The sequence below is a fragment of the Heptranchias perlo genome, chromosome 13 (genome assembly GCF_035084215.1).
Source record: "Heptranchias perlo isolate sHepPer1 chromosome 13, sHepPer1.hap1, whole genome shotgun sequence".
In the NCBI taxonomy this organism is placed as follows: domain Eukaryota; kingdom Metazoa; phylum Chordata; class Chondrichthyes; order Hexanchiformes; family Hexanchidae; genus Heptranchias; species Heptranchias perlo.
In genome coordinates, this window is record NC_090337.1 from 56191565 (window position 1) to 56210295 (window position 18731).

General features: G+C 43.5%; 1 protein-coding gene across 1 annotated transcript in view; it reads right to left on the bottom strand.

Annotated features, from left to right (window-relative positions):
• Positions 1-18731, bottom strand: part of LOC137331145 (rho guanine nucleotide exchange factor 4-like) — a 45644-nt gene that overhangs the window by 17197 nt on the left and 9716 nt on the right. Inside the window, exon 4 of the mRNA XM_067994750.1 lies at positions 12042-12221. Within this exon, the coding sequence (XP_067850851.1) occupies positions 12042-12221 (180 nt within the window). The remainder of the gene's footprint in view (positions 1-12041; positions 12222-18731) is intronic.

An 18731-nucleotide genomic window follows, 5' to 3' on the forward strand; every position in this document is an offset into this window, starting at 1 on the left:
GCAAGAACAGAGCTGATTGGTGAATGGCACAAGATAATAAAAGGGCAGCAAAATTTGGATGAGCTGAAGTTTACAGAGGCTGGAGAAAAGGAGGCCAGTGAGGAGAGCATTGGAATAGTTGAGTCTGGGGTGACAAAAGCATGGATGAGATTTTTAGCAGCAGATGGATTGAGGTGGGATGGAGGTGGAATAGGGGCAGACTTTGTGATGTTTTACGCTCAAGCAGAACACCTATCTTAAGATGTTTAGACGAGACTTTGTCAAAATTCTACATGAGACTTTTCAAGAAACTTGAAACTTATCAAATTAATTGAAAAGGAGCTTGGCAATGGAAAACAGAGTGTGATGCTTATGAATGGAAATTGCTACATTGGGGAAGCAGTAACTTCTGGCTAGCCATCTGTTCTGGAACCCATGCTGTTTAAACTTGCTTCATTTTTAAAAATATAAAGGATCGCATTTCAAAAAAATTTGCTGTTGACAGCAAGCTGTGATTGGATAAGTAAAGGAAATTGATAGAATTCAAAAGTATCATGACCAATTAAAAAAACATTGAGGAACATGGATAAATGCAGGTCACTGTACATTGGTACAGGCAACATGTACACTATAAATGGGTCTTCATTACCACAGATGGAAAAAGGAAGGGATTTTAGTTTAGTTTGATTATTCGCCATTCACTGCAATGCCCAGTCAGTGTGAAGCAATGCTGATCAAGACTAACCAAGCTGTGTGGTCAGATGACAGGTATAGGTAAATAGTTAGAATGCAAATGTTTCTGGACCAATCAATCAATTAAGAAATAGCAGTTGGATTTTAATACGGATGTTGTTAATATGGATACATCTTGAGGGAACTAGTTATTAAGATCACATCTGTACAATTTAGGCTCCATTGATTCTACTACTCTGGGCAATAAGAATCTCACTAAACTGAACTCTGTTTTGCTTCACTCTAAAATCTCAGTATTGCACCTTTTTTATATGTGTGGTTTCTGGTGAGTGAGCTCAGTCCTATCGGTGCACAATTTGTTTGCTAGTGATGGGAAATTGGGCAGTGATCCCTTTTCCCAAATCTCCACCAGATTAGCACAGTGCCCGGTCTTCCAGCTGGCTTTTGAGGCTGACTCCAAGTAGAGTTGCACAAGATTTGTTAAAGCCTCATTTTGATAAGTTAATAGTGCATAGCAAGACTTCACATCCATTTAGCACAGGATCATACTATGCAATCTGCTTGTCCATCTGGTGTAGATGAAAATGGATGTTAAGTGCAGAGATTTTTTTTGTCTGCCTTTTATTTTAATTGAGTTTTCAGTGGCCTTTCAATGTTGGCTTTTTGGGGATTTTTTTCTCAAATTATTTTTTGGTCTTCAAACAGGTAGAGCATGTTTATGTAGAAACAAAACAAAAGCACAATGACCAGTAAGCAAACCATAATTGAAATGTTAAGGAGTATAAATAATAGACTTTCGCTGCAGCTCAGGGAGTCAAAACTACAAGCTACAGAGCCCCATGCTGATTGGCAAATCAAATTAACATTAATGATGTGGATTGCTTTTAAAAAATCCCAGATACAACATTTAGTGCTTGACGTGCTACAAAATGAAAGAAGGACTGCCAAGGAGATCAGCAGGTACCAGAGCAATACGGGCTGCATTTGTATTATTCCACCAACCATACCTGATTGTAACCAAGAACAGGCTCTGGGTCACCACCAAGACCATTGCATTGCTATGCCATCTGCTACAAGGATACCTGCAGTCACTCGGCACCACAGGCTGAGTGCGAGTGGTAGCTAATGCAACCACTGCCCTCTGTTTATCAGACACAAGATTGATGGACTAGTTAGCAAGGTCAGCACTTTCATCTCCTGTCCCACCGAGTAGCAAAAGGAGCATGATGTGGCTGCCCAATTTCACAGCATTGCTACAACTCACAAAGGACCACTGATAGCTGCCATGTGGCCTGCACCTCTTCTGGCACCACTACCTACTCCTCTTCACCTATGCCCTGTGACTCACCCAGTGTTACCTCATTTAAGATCTAATTACATCCTCTGGGATATGTATAGCTGGGCTGGTGCTTGCCAGTGTTATTGAGAATGACAGTGGGAGGTGCTGTCTTCTTCTGGACCATTAGCAGTCCTTGCAGCTTGTCCCTGAAGGCCTATAATGACAGGAAAGGAATAAATGTTAGAATGCTGGTTCCAAGTATACCTTCGTACAGATATTATAGGGTAAATTCCCCACCCAACAGTCCCAAGTTGGGAACCGTGCTCAAAGAAAGCACGGGTTGGAGAATTAGCACTACACTGTTGCTGCCTATCTCTGACCTTTTGAGCATGGTTCCCCACTTTGTGTATTTATTTCTATGCCTGTTAGTGAGTGAGTCAAAGATTCAATTAAAAAGATTATGAAATAGATATTGGAAATTTGGAATTGTAATTTTCAGAAACAGCTTAGAATATTGTGGAAGTCAAACACCGTGCTTCCTTGTTTGCTGTATGCTTTATTGATTTTGTGCAATTATAATTTTTGTCAATTAATAAAACTATTATTTTTAGCCTGAACTATGGGGTTGGACAATATGGTATTTCCCACCCTTTGGTGTGGCTATGGGTCTGATCTGTAGCAGTCCCTCAAGGTCGAGGATGACTTGCTTCCATTCCGGGAGAGGAAGATGCCTGTGTATGGATTCTTTTTAATGTGGAGTGGTTGTTGCACACCAACCACCACACGGTCCCAGCGGAGCGAGGTCTTGGCCCAATGGCAGGGAAATCTGAGATGATTGGAGACCAGGCTCTGCTGTAGGATGGGGACTTCTTCAGTACTGTACTGGGAGTGTCAGCCAATTTTTTTTTTCAGTTCAAGTCCCTGGAATGGGGCTTGAACCCATGACCTTCCGACTCAGAGGAGAAAGTGATGGCTGGAGGGGGGTGCTGGCTATGGGTAAGCGGTAGATAACACACGTGGATGTCCAGAGTTTAACACTGTAGTAAAAGAATAATTATTACTCCAGCAGTTGTCAATAATTATAAGTAAGGCTCCACTTTTCAGATGATAGGAGACACAGCTCTGCTGTGAACCCCAAAAGGAGTGTTTGTCTTCATTGGAAGATTGACAGGCAACCTAATCCGGATCTTTAATGTACTGAGATATATCCACAATATTGTCGCAAGGAGCTAACTGAACTTGAATCATTCAAAATTAACAAATCTTGACCTGACTCCATGGACATGACTCAAGGTGTAGAGCAAACTCTCAGGAAAAGTTGTCAATTCATCCCTTTAAAAATGGACCTTGATAAAAATTGAGCTAAAGGATAACTATAGAAATAGATAACTGAATATTTTACGACCATTCCTATACTGCTTAGGCTATGGGGGTATTATGTAACTGGGATTAACTAGTGTGTGTCGTGGGCCTCGAAATTCCTTGAATCTTTATATTTATTACATATACAATTGGAGTGTTAATATGGAGTTGGCACCACTCCAAAAAAAAATCTCTTGCTTATGCCAGTTTAAAGAATAGTAATGGAATTTCCTTGGGTGAGTCTTGCTTAGCCTGCTAAGTCCCTGTGAAAAGCCAATTAGAGGATTTTGTGAAAAATTCCTTGGACCTCCTACATACATTTCATTAATATTGCACATTTAGAACTGGTGCTACAGAGGAAGCCATCAAATTGGACCAGGGAACAAGATAGCAATGCAACTGAGGAACCAGCATTTTTTTTTGCTGAGTTAGTACAGGAGAAGCAAATTTGTTCAGGCATTTTGAGGAAAATAGCAAAGATTGTAATTACCGTAAATATACTATTTGTACTGAATACAGCTTATTTACCTGTTCAGTGTTAAATAAATGTGTCACCTGGTTTGTAGTCAGAGCCAGAGTCTTGATAGAGTATATAGTCATCCATCGTCAAAGTCAAGATCACATGGTTTATTCGAGTAAGCCAAAGTACAGTGGCAAGGACTTTCTGTTCAACCTTGCATCTTGTTAAATTTTACTTTGGGCAGGCAAAGGCACACTTTGGTTCTTAAGGGATGTTCAAAGAAAAGATCTTTGTGAGCATGTTGCACATGGATTTCACGTGAAACTCCACACCTGAGAGGTACAGCTGAAAACAACATTCTGTTAAGGAAGGGCATGAAAATATTGGACCGTTAACATTCATTGCCTCTGTTTAAATCTAAAAGACTGTACTACCAGCTGGAGAATGTCACTGATAAATATATTACATTTTGGTATGAATACTATATTTGAGGAGTCTACCTTTTTTTTGCAAATAATAAGTTTATCGATTGCTTTAGCATGTTGAACCTCTGGTCTGTGAGTAAAATTTCCACTCACTTGAATGCGTTGAAATGTAGGAGGAATCCTAAACTCAAGTGTGCAATTTATTATGATCAGGATAGTTGTTAATCACCAGGTCCATGCAGTCTCCAGCAGTTGTCAATAAAAAGATGCAGGTTTAGGATCATAAGTGGTGTGATCCAGAAACAGAAGCTTGGCATCAGGCTGCTCAGCAAGAAAACACCATGCAAAAGCACCCAAAGCCCTAACAGTCAAACAACCTCTTATGCACCACTGCATTAAAGAGGTCACAGATACCCTATTCCTCCATGCACACACCTACATAGATTTTTGTGGATCTTCTGCTGAGAAATAGACACCTTTCTCTGCAATTGCGCCTTCCTCAGGGTTCAAGACATAGCCATTTGTGCAGTCCGAGCCCGCATGCAGCAAGACCTGGACAACATCCAGGCTTGGGCTGATAAGTGGCAAGTAACATTCGCACCAGATAAGTGCCAGGCAATGACCATCTCCAACAAGAGAGAGTCTAACCACCTCCCCTTGACATTCAACGGCATTACCATCGCCGAATCCCCCACCATCAACATCCTGGGGGTCACCATTGACCAGAAACTTAACTGGACCAGCCATATAAATACTGTGGCTACGAGAGCAGGTCAGAGGCTGGGTATTCTGCGGCGAGTGACTTACCTCCTGACTCCCCAAAGCCTTTCCACCATCTACAAGGCACAAGTCAGGAGTGTGATGGAATACTCTCCACTTGCCTGGATGAGTGCAGCTCCAACAACACTCAAGAAGCTCGACACCATCCAAGATAAAGCAGCCCGCTTGATTGGCACCCCATCCACCACCCTAAACATTCACTCCCTTCACCACCGGCGCACTGTGGCTGCAGTGTGCACCATCCACAGGATGCACTGCAGCAACTCGCCAAGGCTTCTTCGACAGCACCTCCCAAACCCGCGACCTCTACCACCTAGAAGACAAGGGCAGCAGGCGCATGGGAACAACACCACCTGCACGTTCCCCTCCAAGTCACACACCATCCCGACTTGGAAATATATCGCCGTTCCTTCATTGTCGCTGGGTCAAAATCCTGGAACTCCCTTCCTAACAGCACTGTGGGAGAACCGTCACCACACGGACTGCAGCGGTTCAAGAAGGCGGCTCACCACCACCTTCTCAAGGGCAATTAGGGATGGGCAATAAATGCCGGCCTTGCCAGCGACGCCCACATCCCGTGAACGAATTTTAAAAAAATGCTATCACATACTTTAAAAGGTAAGCATGACTCCGTGAACATTCAATTGTTGTGTGGTGCTCTATGCTTTGGGAGCATCTTCGCTGACTTATTTAGAGGCATTCGATGATGTGGGACGAGCACTAATGTGAGAGCCAACATCCTGTTCCTATACAGCTGTACTCTTCTGGAGGCCAAGTGCTTCATAAGCCACTGATCAACGCAAGTATAAAGTGCTGCATTTCCACAAGGTCTTTGACTACCTCCCACATGGTTGCCTGGTTTCCTTTTCCAAGTAGATTAAAGCCAGCTATTATCATGTTCTTGGAGTTTAGACGCCAACACCTCAACTGTATCAGTGGGAGCATTCATAAAACTGCTCCTCCTATGGTTACCGTCTGTGTGTTTGAAATCTCCATTGCTTATCTACTGATGCTGCCAAATGGTCAACAGAGAGTGAAGTGCAGATACCTGATCTATCATGGTTGATTTGTTATTGCAGAATAAATCTGGTTGGTAGACTCTCCCACACAATCTAGATCCCCCATGCTGTTTAGATCACCTTCTGGAATGTGACACAATTGATTAGTGCATCTGTTCATGCTTGTACTCCATCCCTTATCTGAAAAGTGGTCCAATAAGTTCTGAATTACAAAGTAACACAGCAGGGCCAGTTAAATTACTGGATCTTTGCCCAGCGACAACTGGCCTCCAATACTTCCTTTCCTGTGACTGTGCTTCACTCTGTTCCTACTCAAAATCACTTCTGATTGTGTGCTTGCGTGCTAATGTTGTTGGTTTTGTGGGGTGCTGTACTGCTAGATCTACATTTGAAGGACCAGCTTCATGTCCAATGTTTTCTGGCGGCTCTGTGAAATGAGAAGATGGCATATTGAATATAAAGGCTGTGTTATTCATATTTCTGAAGCACTGAACACATGTTATTCAGCCGTGGTGCTCAATCACTGCATGTGCCTGGTGAATGTAATCTTTAGAACCATAGAACCACAGAAAAAATACGGCACAGAAGGGGGCCATTCGGCCCATTGTATCCGCGCCAGCTCGAAGAACAACCAGGTGCCCATTCTAATCCCACCTTCCAGCACCCGGTCTGTAGCCCTGCAGCTTACAGCACTTTAGGCGCAGGTCCAGGTACTTTTTAAAAGAGTTGAGGGTCCTTGCCTCTACCACCAATTCGGGCAGTGATTTTCATATACCCACCACCCTCTGTGTAAAAAAGTTTTTCCTCATGTCCCCTCTAATCCTTCTGCCAATCAGCTTAAATCTATGTCCTCTAGTTCTTGAACTCTCCGCTAGGGGAAATAGGTACTTCCTGTCTACTCTCTCTAGGCCCCTCATAATTTTGTACACCTCAATCAAGTCTCCCCTCAGCCTCCTCTGCTCCAAGGAAAACAATCCCAGCCTATCCAATCTCTCCTCATAGCTGCAATTTTCAAGCTCTGGCAACATTCTTGTAAATCCTCTCTGCACTCTCTCCAGAGCAATTACGTCCTTCCTGTAATGTGGTGACCAGAACTGCACACAATACTCCAGCTGTGGCCTTACCAGCGTTTTTTTACAGTTCCATCTGTATAAAATCTGTATACATCCCTGCTTTTGTATTCTATACCTCGGCTAATAACAGAGAGCATTCCGTATGTCTTCTTCACAACCTTATCTACCTGTACTGCCACCTTCAGGGACCTATGCACATGCACTCCAAGATCTCTCACTTCCTCTACCCCTCTCAATATATTCCCGTTTACTGTGTATTCCCTTTTCCTGTTTGCCCTCCCTAAGTGCATTACCTCACACTTCTCCGGGTTGAACTCCATTTGCCACTTTTCCACCCACTCCACCAACCCACTGGAGTCTAGAGCTATCCTCTTCGCTATCAACTACACGGCCAATTTTTGTGTCGTCTGCAAATTACCAATCATGCCCCCTACATTCAAGTCTAAATCGTTAATATATACCACAAACAGCAAGGGACCCAACACTGAGCCCTGTGGCACACCATTGGAAACGGATTTCCATTCACAACGACATCCATCGACTTTTACCTTTTGTTTCCTGTTACTGAGCCAATTTTGGATCCAATTCACCACATTTCCCTGTATCCCATGGGCTTTTACCTTTCTGACCAGTTTGCCTTGTGGGACCTTGTCAAATGCCTTACTAAAACCCATGTAGACAACATCCACTACACTACCCTCGTCAATCCTCCTTGTCACTTCCTCAAAGAATTCAATCAGATTTGTAAGGCATGACTTTCCCTGAACAAATCCATACTGACTATCCCTGATTAAACCATGCCTTTCCAAGTGACAGTTTATCCTATCTCTCAGTATTGATTCTAATAGTTTGCCCACCACCGAGGTAAGACTGACCGGCCTATAATTGTTCAGCCTTTCCCTCATACCCTTTTTAAACAATGGTACTATGTTTACAGTCTTCCAGTCCTCCGGTACCTCCCCTGTATCTAGTGAGGATTGGAAAACGATCCTCAGAGCATCTGCTATTTCCTCCCTGGCTTCCTTCAATAGCCTAGGAAACAATCTATCCGGCCCTGGTAACTTATCAACTTTCAAGGATTCCTATCCCTCCAGTACTTCCTATCTCGTTATGTATACCTTATCCAATATTTCACACCTCTCCTCTTTAACTGCTACGTCTGGATCTTCCCTTTCCTTTGTGCATACGGAGACAAAATATTCATTAAAAACCCTACCCACATCCTCTGCTTCTACACACAAGTTACCCTTATCACCCCTGATAGGTCCCACCTTTTCCTTAGCTATCCTCTTGTTCTTAATGTACTGATAAAACATCTTTGGGTTTTCTTTAATCTTACTAGCTAATATTTTTTCATGCCCTTTCTTTGCTTTCCTTATTTCCTTTTTTACGTCATCCCTGTACTTTCTATACTCCTCTAGGCTTTCTGCAGTATTTAGTTTTCTGTGACAGTCATAAGCTTTCTTTTTCTGCTTTAACTTGCCCCGTATACTTCTAGACAGCCAGGGGCTCTTTGAGGGGACGTGTCTGCATTGTACCCGTAGAATTTCACTTTTTAGTGCCTCCCACTGGCTTGCCACTGATTTCTCCTCAAGTAGTTGTGTCCAGTCCACTTCTGCCAAATCACCTCTTAGTTCTGTAAAAATTTGCCTTCCCCCAATTTAAAACGTTTACTCCTGATTTAACTCTGCCCTTGTCCACAACAATGCTAAAACTAACTGAATTGTGGTCACTATCCCCAATATGATCACCCACTGTCACTTCACCCACTTGCCCATCTTCATTTCCCAGGACTAAATCTAGAATTGCATCCCCTCTTATTGGGCTTGTCACGTACTGGCTAAAAAAATTCTCCTGGACACCGATCAAGAATTTTGCACCCTCTGTGCCCCTCACACTGTTTGAATCCCAGTTGATGTTAGGGTAGTTGAAGTCTCCTACTATTATTGCCTTCTTATTTTTGCACTCAGAAGTTTGCCTACATATTTGTTCTTCTATCTCCCTTTCACTATTCGGTGGTGTGACTGCCCCTTTTTTATTTCTTAGCTCAACCCATATGGCCTTGATTGATGATCCATTTAGCATATCATCCCTTCTCACAACTGGAATTGATTCTTTAACCAATAATGCTACCTTCCCTCCTTTTTTATCACCCACTCTATCCTGCCTGAAAACTCTATATCCAGGGATATTGAACTGCCAATTATCCCCCTCTTTAAGCCAGGTTTCCATTATATAGCAATGATATCATGCTGCCATGTGTCTATCCGTGCCCTTAGCTCATCTGCTTTGTTTGTAATACTCCCTACATTAAAGTATATACCTTTTAACCCCGTCAAATTCCTGTGCTGAACACTATTTAATCTTTGCTTCTTTTGCCTTTCTGAGTCGTTAACTATGTCACTAACTGCTTTTCTACTTCCCGTTTCCTGGTCTGAATTTGTCCTATCTGTTCCCCTTATGATGGAATCCCCTATCACTATTGCTCTCCCTTTGGTTCCCATCCCCCTGCCATACTAGTTTAAACCCTCCCCAACAGAACTAGCAAATGCCCCGGGGAGGATATTGGTCTCGGTTCTGCTTGGATGCAACCCGTCCAGCTTGTACAGGTCCTGCCTTTCCCAGAATCGGTCCCAATGCCTCAGGAATTTAAACCCCTCCCTCCTACACTATCTCTCAAGCCACGCATTCATCTGGTCTATTCTCCTATTTCTGCTCTCGCTAGCATGTGGCACTGGGAGTAATCCTGCGATTACTACCTTAGAGGTCCTGCTTTTTAATTTATTTCCTAACTCCCTATATTCTGCTTGCAGGACCTCATCCCTTTTTTTACCGATGTCGTTGGTAACGATATGGACCATGACCTCTGGCTGTTCACCCTCCCCCTTCAGAATGTCCTGCAGCCGCTCAGTGACATCCTTAACCCTAGCACCAGGGAGGCAACATACCATCCTGGAGTCATGTCTGTGGCCACAGAAACGCCTATCTGCTCCCCTTACGATGGAATCCCTTATAACTATTGCTCTCCCATTCTTTTTCCTCCCCTCCTGTGCAGCTGAGTCACGGTCTTGGCTCTTGCTGCTTTCCCCTGATAAGCCATCTCCCCCAACAATATCCAAAGCGGAATATCTGTTTGAGAGGGAGATGGCCCCAGGGGACTCCTGCTCTACCTGCCTAGTCCTTTTACTCTGCCTGGCGGTCACGCATTTCCTTTCTGCCTGCGTAATCTTTACCTGCGGTGTGACCATCTCACTGAACGTGCTATCCACGATAATCTCAGCATCGCAGATGCTCCAGCTCCAAAATGTGGTTAGCCAGTAGCTGCAGCTGGACACACTTCCTGCACACATGGTCGCCAGGGACACCGGTAATGACCATGACTTCCCACATAGCGCAGGAGAAGCATATCACGGGTGCGAGCTCTGCTGCCATGACTTCCCTTAGATTAAGTTCGTTAGTTACTCCCTTAAAGGAGCTTACTCCTTTAAATTTCTCTTAATTTAGAGAATGTTAACTACACTAGGGACCTTGATTCACTAAAAAATTGCTACTTGCTATAACTAAACTAAGTTTAGTTTTTTACAAAAAATGTAGTTTTATGCTATAAGTTACTTTGCCCACAGTCCTAAGAAAGAAGAAAGCAGAAGAGATACTCACCACCAACAACCTACCTGCTTGAATCCATGGGACACCATCACAAGTTTGTAGCTTCTTATGTCTGTTGAATGCCTCCCTTCTCCTATTAGGAGAAGAACAGTATACATGCAAAGAGTGCATTGTGCACTGACGATGTAAGTCTGCAATGTAGTCTTTGTGACATTGTGGATTGTATAAAACAATTTGTATTACCTTTCCAGCAATACTTCTAAGATATTATTACCTAAATTTGTAATCTCTCTCTTTGCGCATATAGACCGTGAGGCACATACCTTTGCCATCTGCAAATCATCTCCAATTATAGCCTCTTCTACTTCACTTGAATGTTCATTGCTTACCTTGGTGCTTAATTTGGAGCAGATTGCTTGATTAATGTTCACTTTTCAAGCTATTAAAAAAAATCCTTGCCTGCAGCTTGTTAACATATTTACCTTCATTACTCTCATATCCCTATAGGCCTGGTTCTGACACTTCACATTAATGTTCATAAATGTTGCATTTGAGGGGAAGCTAGATAAACACATGAGGGAGAAAGGAATAGAGGGTTATGCTGATAGGGTTAGATGAAGAGGGGTGGGAGGAGGCTCATGTGGAGCATAAACATCGGCATAGACTAGTTGGGCCGAATGGCCTATTTTTGTGCTGTACATTTTATGTAATTCTATGTAATTCATAGCTTGCCTTTGTGATTTTCTTAACGTCAGTTATCTTTTTGAGCAGTTCATGGCACATCGTGCGGTGCATGATCCCATGATGACCCATTTGCTCTGCTTGGCATATCCACTGGCCAATGGGGATGTACTCTTTTAAAACTGCCTCCAAAAGGACGGTGCATGCCTCCTCAGTGAAATGACCTCCTATACTTCAGTTCCCAACAACAACAACTTGCATTTATAAATCAAATGGTTCAAGATGGTGCATCCCTACAAGTACATTACAAAACCAAGGGAGGAGGGGGAAGAAGAATGGATTGTTATAATGACATGTGGGGATTGATATCCTGCAGTTGCACTTGATTATCTTCAGGAGCTGGGGAAAGACCTTACACAGCTTTTAGCTTCATGCACATTTTGCCTTGCTCAGAAGACTGAATGGGCTTGCAAGAATTTGTAGCAAATTTTATATGGTCTGTGGAAGGAATGGGCCTGATGCCCAAATAATTTTGTCTTGTTTCATACCTTTATATTCTCACAGTGAGTTGAGGCTGTTCTTTAACTCATTTCAAAGTTTGAGTAGCCACCTTTGTGGTCCCTCTGATTTATAAATATTTTACACTTGTCAAAAAAAAAATTGGTATAGCTCACCACCACTCACGTGATCAAGGAAGCAGGAGCCAAACTCACTCAAGTGGGGTTTCTTTGATTTGTACTTCTTCTCTATACTGGCAAGAAATTTCTTCTGTGCTTTGTAAATGTCCTCGATGTTTGAAAAGATGTTGTACAGTCGGGCGTGAGGGAACAAGTCCTTTGCTTTCTGGCACTGTTGGAAGTAACCCTGGAAGGGAGCGGTGGGGGGGAAACAGATAGCAATGGTTCAACTGAGATTCCTGTCGGGCAGCAGGAATATTTGCTGCACTTACTGTAGCAGATCTGCTAAAATTAAATACCGTTACGTTAATCTTCTGGCTTTATACTGCCACCCACTCTGGCAGTAGCGTATTGAAAATTCAGGTGTGAGCTCTGTGTCTCTTTCGGGCTATTCATTGAAAGTCCAACATGCGCTCCCACCAGGCGAGACTCCCTGGCAGTGGTGCAAAGTCAGAAAATTACCCCTTCAAATTACATTGCGACTGACTTTGCAGAATAACCTATGAGACCACCAGCTCATGGACCTGATGAGTATCTGGTTGATTTAGCTTGACACTGTGAGAATTACTTCGCACATTGAGCCAGCCAATTTTTTGTCCTGTTGGTTTCACTGCATTATGAAGGAAGTCCAATTTATATTTAGAATTACAAATAAAAAGGACCAGGGAGCTGAGAATCCCCATTGGAAAAAAAGTGCATGTGAATAGTGCAATGTCCAGGGAAAGTGTCAATAGACAAATTGGGGTGAAATTGGTAAATGTCAGCAGTGCAAGACGGCGGTGTAAATTGGGCTGCCAATTCGATATTAGCCCGTTTTGCACTACTGGTGTTCACTAATTTTACCCCCATGGTCTATGTTTAGCACTACTAAGTATTCCTACCCTTATATCACAGAAATTCAAAAAAATGCTGGCAAAAAGCAGGAATAAAGGTCAATTTAACTTGCTAAGGCCATTAAGGAGGAACTTGTACAGTAGCCTACAGTCCAGGTGAGTATTTAGCTCTAGGGCAGATTGGAGAATGAAGGTGACAGGTTGTAAGTAGTAGGACAGCTTTGAATTGTACAGATTTCTGAGTGAGTGCAGCAGCCATTACAAAGCATGGCTTTACAGTGGTGGTGGAGAAGGAGGGAGGCAGGAAGATCCAGAAACAGAGGGCATCAGAAGCTCGCAAGTCACAACAGGTACTGTCTTAGACAGCAAGTCCACTACAAAGGTCAGGCACTTGGGCATGTCAGGGGAGCAATGCCTGAGGTGGTCCATGCTCATTAGGGAGGCTGTGACTCGAATGTATCACCTGGCCCACAAAGACCTGCATGGACAGTCAAGCATTTTATATGCTGTACCAGTGCCCTTGAAGATTACTACTGCCCAGGGACCCACAGGAAAGACCTCAGGCACTTTGCACCTGCCAGACTATTAAGAAGGCAACTGAAGTTGTGTTAGCAACACCTTAGCAGGAACTGACAGCAGCAGTAGAGCAATAGTAGTTTTTCCAAATTGCTCAGTTTCCAATGCATTTAGCCATTCATGCATCGCTATCTTGCAAAGCTTGTTGGAATTGGTTGATTCCCATTGGATTGGAAAGAAGTGACCCCCCATCTTTAAAAAGGAGACAAAGGATGAACCCTCAAATTATTGATCTGTGAGCCTTATCTCAATTGTGGGGAAAGTGTTTGAGGCTTTGAGGGATAACAACAATAACTTGCATTTATATGGTGCCTTTAATGTAGAAAAACATTCCAAAGTACTTCACAGAGGTATAATCAAAGAAGAAATGGATGCTGTGCCATAGATAGCATTATTAGGAGACGTGATCAAAAGCTTGGTAAAGAAGTGAGTTTTAAGGAGGTTCTTAAACAAGACAAGGGAGGTGGAGGGGTTTAGGAAGGGAACTCAGAATGTGGGGCCTAGGCAGCTGAAGGTATGGCCACCAATGGTGGGGCCAAAGGACATGGGCTAGTGTTAGAGTGACGATGAGTTTGGGGATGTGCCAGAGTAAGTTACAGAGATAGATGGGCAAGGCCATAAAGCAATTTAAACACGAGGATAAGGATTTTAAATTTGAGGTGTTGGAGGTCCAGGAGCCAATGTAGAACAACAAGGGCAGGGATGATGGGCAAATGGGATAGGATTCAGACAAGAATTTTGGATGAGCTGAAATTTATGGAGAGTGCAGGATGGGAGGCCGGTCAGAAGAGCTTTTGATTAGCTGAGTGTTGAGGTGACAAAGGTTGGGATGAGAGTTTCAGTGGTAGATGGGCTGAGGTATGGGCGGAGGTAAGCGATGTTAAGGAGGTAGAAATAGGCAGGCTTTGTGATGGAGAGAATATGAGGTCAGTAGCTCAGTTTGGGGTCAAATAGACTGCGAACAGTTGAGTTCAGACTGAGACAATGGCTGGAGAAGGGAATGAAGTCAGAGGCAAGGGAACAAGGGTAGGGAGTTTCTGGTTGGGTGGGGGGCAGGGTCAAAGATACTCTTGTCAATATTTAGCTAGAGGAAATTGCAGCTTATCCAACATTGGATGTCAGACAAGCAGTCTGACAGTACCGAGGCAGTGGAGAGGCAGAACTAAATGTCGTCAGCATACATTTGGAAGCTGACCTTATGTCTGTGGATGATATCGCCAAAGGGCAGCTTGTAGATAAGGAAGAGGAAGGGGATATGGATATATCCTTGGGAGATTCTGGAGATAACTCTATAGGGCCAGGAGGAGAAGCCATTGCTGGTGATGCTCACGCAATGTTTGGATAAGGAAGAGTGAAACCAAGAGAGGGCTGCCCCACTGTGATGGACAACAGAGGAGAGTTGTTGTAGAGAGGTGATGTGGTTGACCATGTCAAAGGCTGCAGGGAGGTTAAGGAGAATAAGGAAGGGTAATTCAATATGGTTATAGTCACAGAGAATGTCATTCATGAGTTTGGTTAGGGCGTTTCAATGCTATCGGAGGGGTGAAAATTTGATTGAAGAAGTTCAAACATGGAGTTGCAGCAGAGATGGGCAACGATTTGGGAGGCAACATCACGTTCAAGGGCTTTGGAGAGGAAAAGGAGGTTGGAGAAGCAATGGTGGTTTTCCAGGATAATGGGGTTAAGGGTGGCTGTTTTGAGGAGGGGGTGGGTTTTAATGGGAAGGAGACAGTGCTTGGGGAGAGGGAATCTTTTACATTGTCGGCAAACATGGGCCGGGAAAACCTAAGAGATCACTTGGAAGGTCAGGGTTTAATTCGAGAGAGCAAGCATGGGTTCAGAAAGGGCAGGTCATGATTACCTAATTTATTGGATTTCTTTGAAGAGGTTAAGATCTGGTGGATAAGGGTGAGGCAATGGATGTTATATCTACCTGGATTTCAGGCGGACATTTGACACTGTCTCATTTAGCTGATTTACTAGGTGTGTCTATGTGAAGGATCACCAAGTACTATGCTGGATTGATGAGTAGCTGTAGGACAGCAAAGGTTGATTCATGGTCGTAGTAAGGAGGCGTCAGAGGGGAAAGTGGTTGCCAGTGGAGTCCCTCTGTCTGATTGGATCTGTGCACAAGGCTGCATGGGTGTAAGCACGTACTTGCACTCCAGCTCTGGTGCAAGTGAACCAGCCTTGCTCCTTCCTTTCATCCCCCTCTTCCTCCTCCAAAAAACAGAAAAAGTGAGGCATTCTCAAAGGAATTCCCATATCCAGATTTTTAATTGTAGCAATCAAAAATCTTGCTACCAAATTTTGCGTATTTAGTAAGTGAGGGCACTGGAAAATGTGGAGAAAAGGCAGGGAATTGGCATTAAAAAGGTAAAGTTCTTGTCATTAACAAAATGTCGCATTAGGCTTACCAGGTTGAATGACCTACTCCTGTTCCTTTTTCCTACTTCTTTCTTACTCTATAGGCACTACATAAACTTGCATTTATATGGTGCCTTTCATGTCCACAGGACATCCCTAAGACTTCACAGCCAATGATTTACTTTTGAAGTAGTTACGGTGTTTTATAAGCAAACATGGCAGCTAATTTGCACATGGCAAGGTCCTATAAACAACCATGAAATAAAACTCCAACTGATCTGTATTTTGGTGGTATTAGGATCTATCCTTGACCCCCTCCTATTTCTCATCTACATACTGCCCCTCGGCGACATCATCCAAAGATATGACGTCAGGTTCCACATGTACACTGACGACACCCAGCTGTACCTCATCACCACCACCTCTCTCAAGCCCCTCTGATTTGTCACACTGCTTGTCCGACATCCAGTCCTAGGTGAGCTGCAATTTCCTCCAATTAAACATTGGGAAGACTGAAGCCATCGTCTTCAGTCCCCTGCCATAAACTCCATTCCCTCACCACTGATTCCAGTCTCCTCCTTGGTTCAGGCTGAACCAGACTGTTCGCAACCTTGGCGTTCTATTTGACCCTCAGCTGAGCCCAACCATATATCCTTTCCATCACAAAGGCCTCCGACTTCCACCTCTAACATCGTCCATCTCCTCCCCTGCCTCAGTCCATCTGCTGCTGAAATCCTCATCCATGCTTTTGTTACCTCGAGACTCGACTATTCCAATGTTTTCCTGGCCGACCTCCCATCTTCCACCCTCCATAACTTAAGCTCGTCCAAACCCTGCTGCCCGTATCTTAACTCGCACCAAGTCCCGTTCATCCATTACCCCTGTGCTCGCTGATGTACATTGGCCCCCGGTCCATTAACCCCTTGATTTTTAAAATTCTCATCCTCATGTTTAAATCCCTCCATAAACTCATCCCTCCCTATCTCTGTAACCTCCTCCCATGCTACAAACCTTTGAGAACTCTGTGTTCCACCAACTCTGGCCTCTTTGCACATCCCCCACTTCCTTCGCCTTGCCACTGGCGGCAGTGCCTTCAGTTGTTTAGACCCTAAGCTCCCTAAACCTCTCTGCCTCTCCACATCTCTCCCTCCTCCTTTGATGCTCCTTAGAACCTACCTCTTTGACCAAGCATTTGGTCATCTGTCCTAATTTCTCCTTCTTTGGCTCAGTGTCAACTTTTATCTGATATCGCTTCTGTGACGTGCCTTGGAATGTTTTACTAAGTTAAAGATGGCATATAAATATAAGTTGTTGTTGTTAGTTGAGGGATAAATGGTGGTCACTGGGAGAATTCCCTGTTCCCCTTTGAATCGTGTGATGGAATCTTTCATGTCCACCTGAGCAGACAGACTCATCTGAAAGATGGCACCTCTGACAAAGCGGCTCTCCCTCAGTATTGCACTGAAGTGTCAACCAAGACTACCTGCTCAAGTTCTTGCGCAGACCTACAAATCTCTATCGCACTTTCCTCCTTTTCAGAGCCTGCACTGTAATTTTCCATGACCTTACTTCCTCAGTTGGGAAGATAGTAGAATTAGGTTAATCATCCAGGCAGACCAGAATTAACAGAACTATCAGTTTGTCTACAGGTAAACTGGAATCTTCTTTAGTTACATTCTCTCTACAGCTCTACCTTTACATACGAACATACGGATTAAGAGCAGGAGTAGGCCATTCAACCCCTCGAGCCTGCTCTGCCATTTGATAAGATCATGGCTGATCTGATTGTGCCTCAACCCTACTTTCCCGTCTACCGACTATAACCTTTGACTCCCTTGTTAATCAGGAATCTATCTAACTCAGCCTTAAAAATATTCAATGACCCTGCCTCCACCGCTCTCTGGGGAAGGGAGTTCCACAGACTCACGACCCTCTGAGAGAAAAAAAATTCTCCTAATTTCCGTCTTAAATGGGAGACCCCTTATTTTTAAACTGTGGCCCCTAGTTCTACTTTATCCCACAAGGGGAAACATCCTCTCAGCATCTACCCCTTCAAGTCCCCTAAGGATCTGATATGTTTCAATAAGATCGCCTGTCATTCTTCTAAACTCCAGTGTATACAGGTCCAACTTATCCAACCTTTCCTCATAAAATAACCCCCTCATCCCAGGAATCAGTTGAGTAAACCTTCTCTGAACCGCCTCTAAAGCAATTATGTCCTTTCTTAAATAAGGAGACCAAAACTGCACACAGTATTCTAGATGTGGTCTCACCAATGCCCTGTACAACTGTAGCAAAACATCTCGACTTTTATATTCCATTCCCCTTGCAATAAATGACAACATTCCATTTGCCTTCCTAATCACTTGCTGTACCTGCATACTAACTTTTTGTGATTCGTGTACTAGGACACCCAAATTTCTCTGTACCTCAGAGTTCTGCAACCTCTCTCCATTTCAATAAAATACTGCTTTGCTATTCCTCCTGCCAAAGTGGACAAGTTCACATTTTCCCACATTATACTCCATCTGCCAAATTTTTGCCCATTCACTTAACATATCTATATCTCTTTACAGCCTCCTTATGTCCTTTTCACAACTTACTTTCCTACCTACCTTTGTGTCATCAGCAAATTTAGCAACCATACATTCAGTCCCATCATCCAAGTCATTGATATAGATTGTAAATAGTTGAGGCCCAAGCACTGATCCCTGTAGCACTCCACTCATTACATCCTGCCAACCTGAAAATGACCCATTTATGCCTACTCTCTGTTTCCTATTAACTAACCAATCCTTTATCCATGCTAATATGTTACCCCCTACATCATGAGCTCTTATTTTGTGTAGTAGCCTTTGATGTGGCACCTTGTCAAAAGCCTTCTGGAAATCCAAGTACACCACATCCACAGGATCACCTTT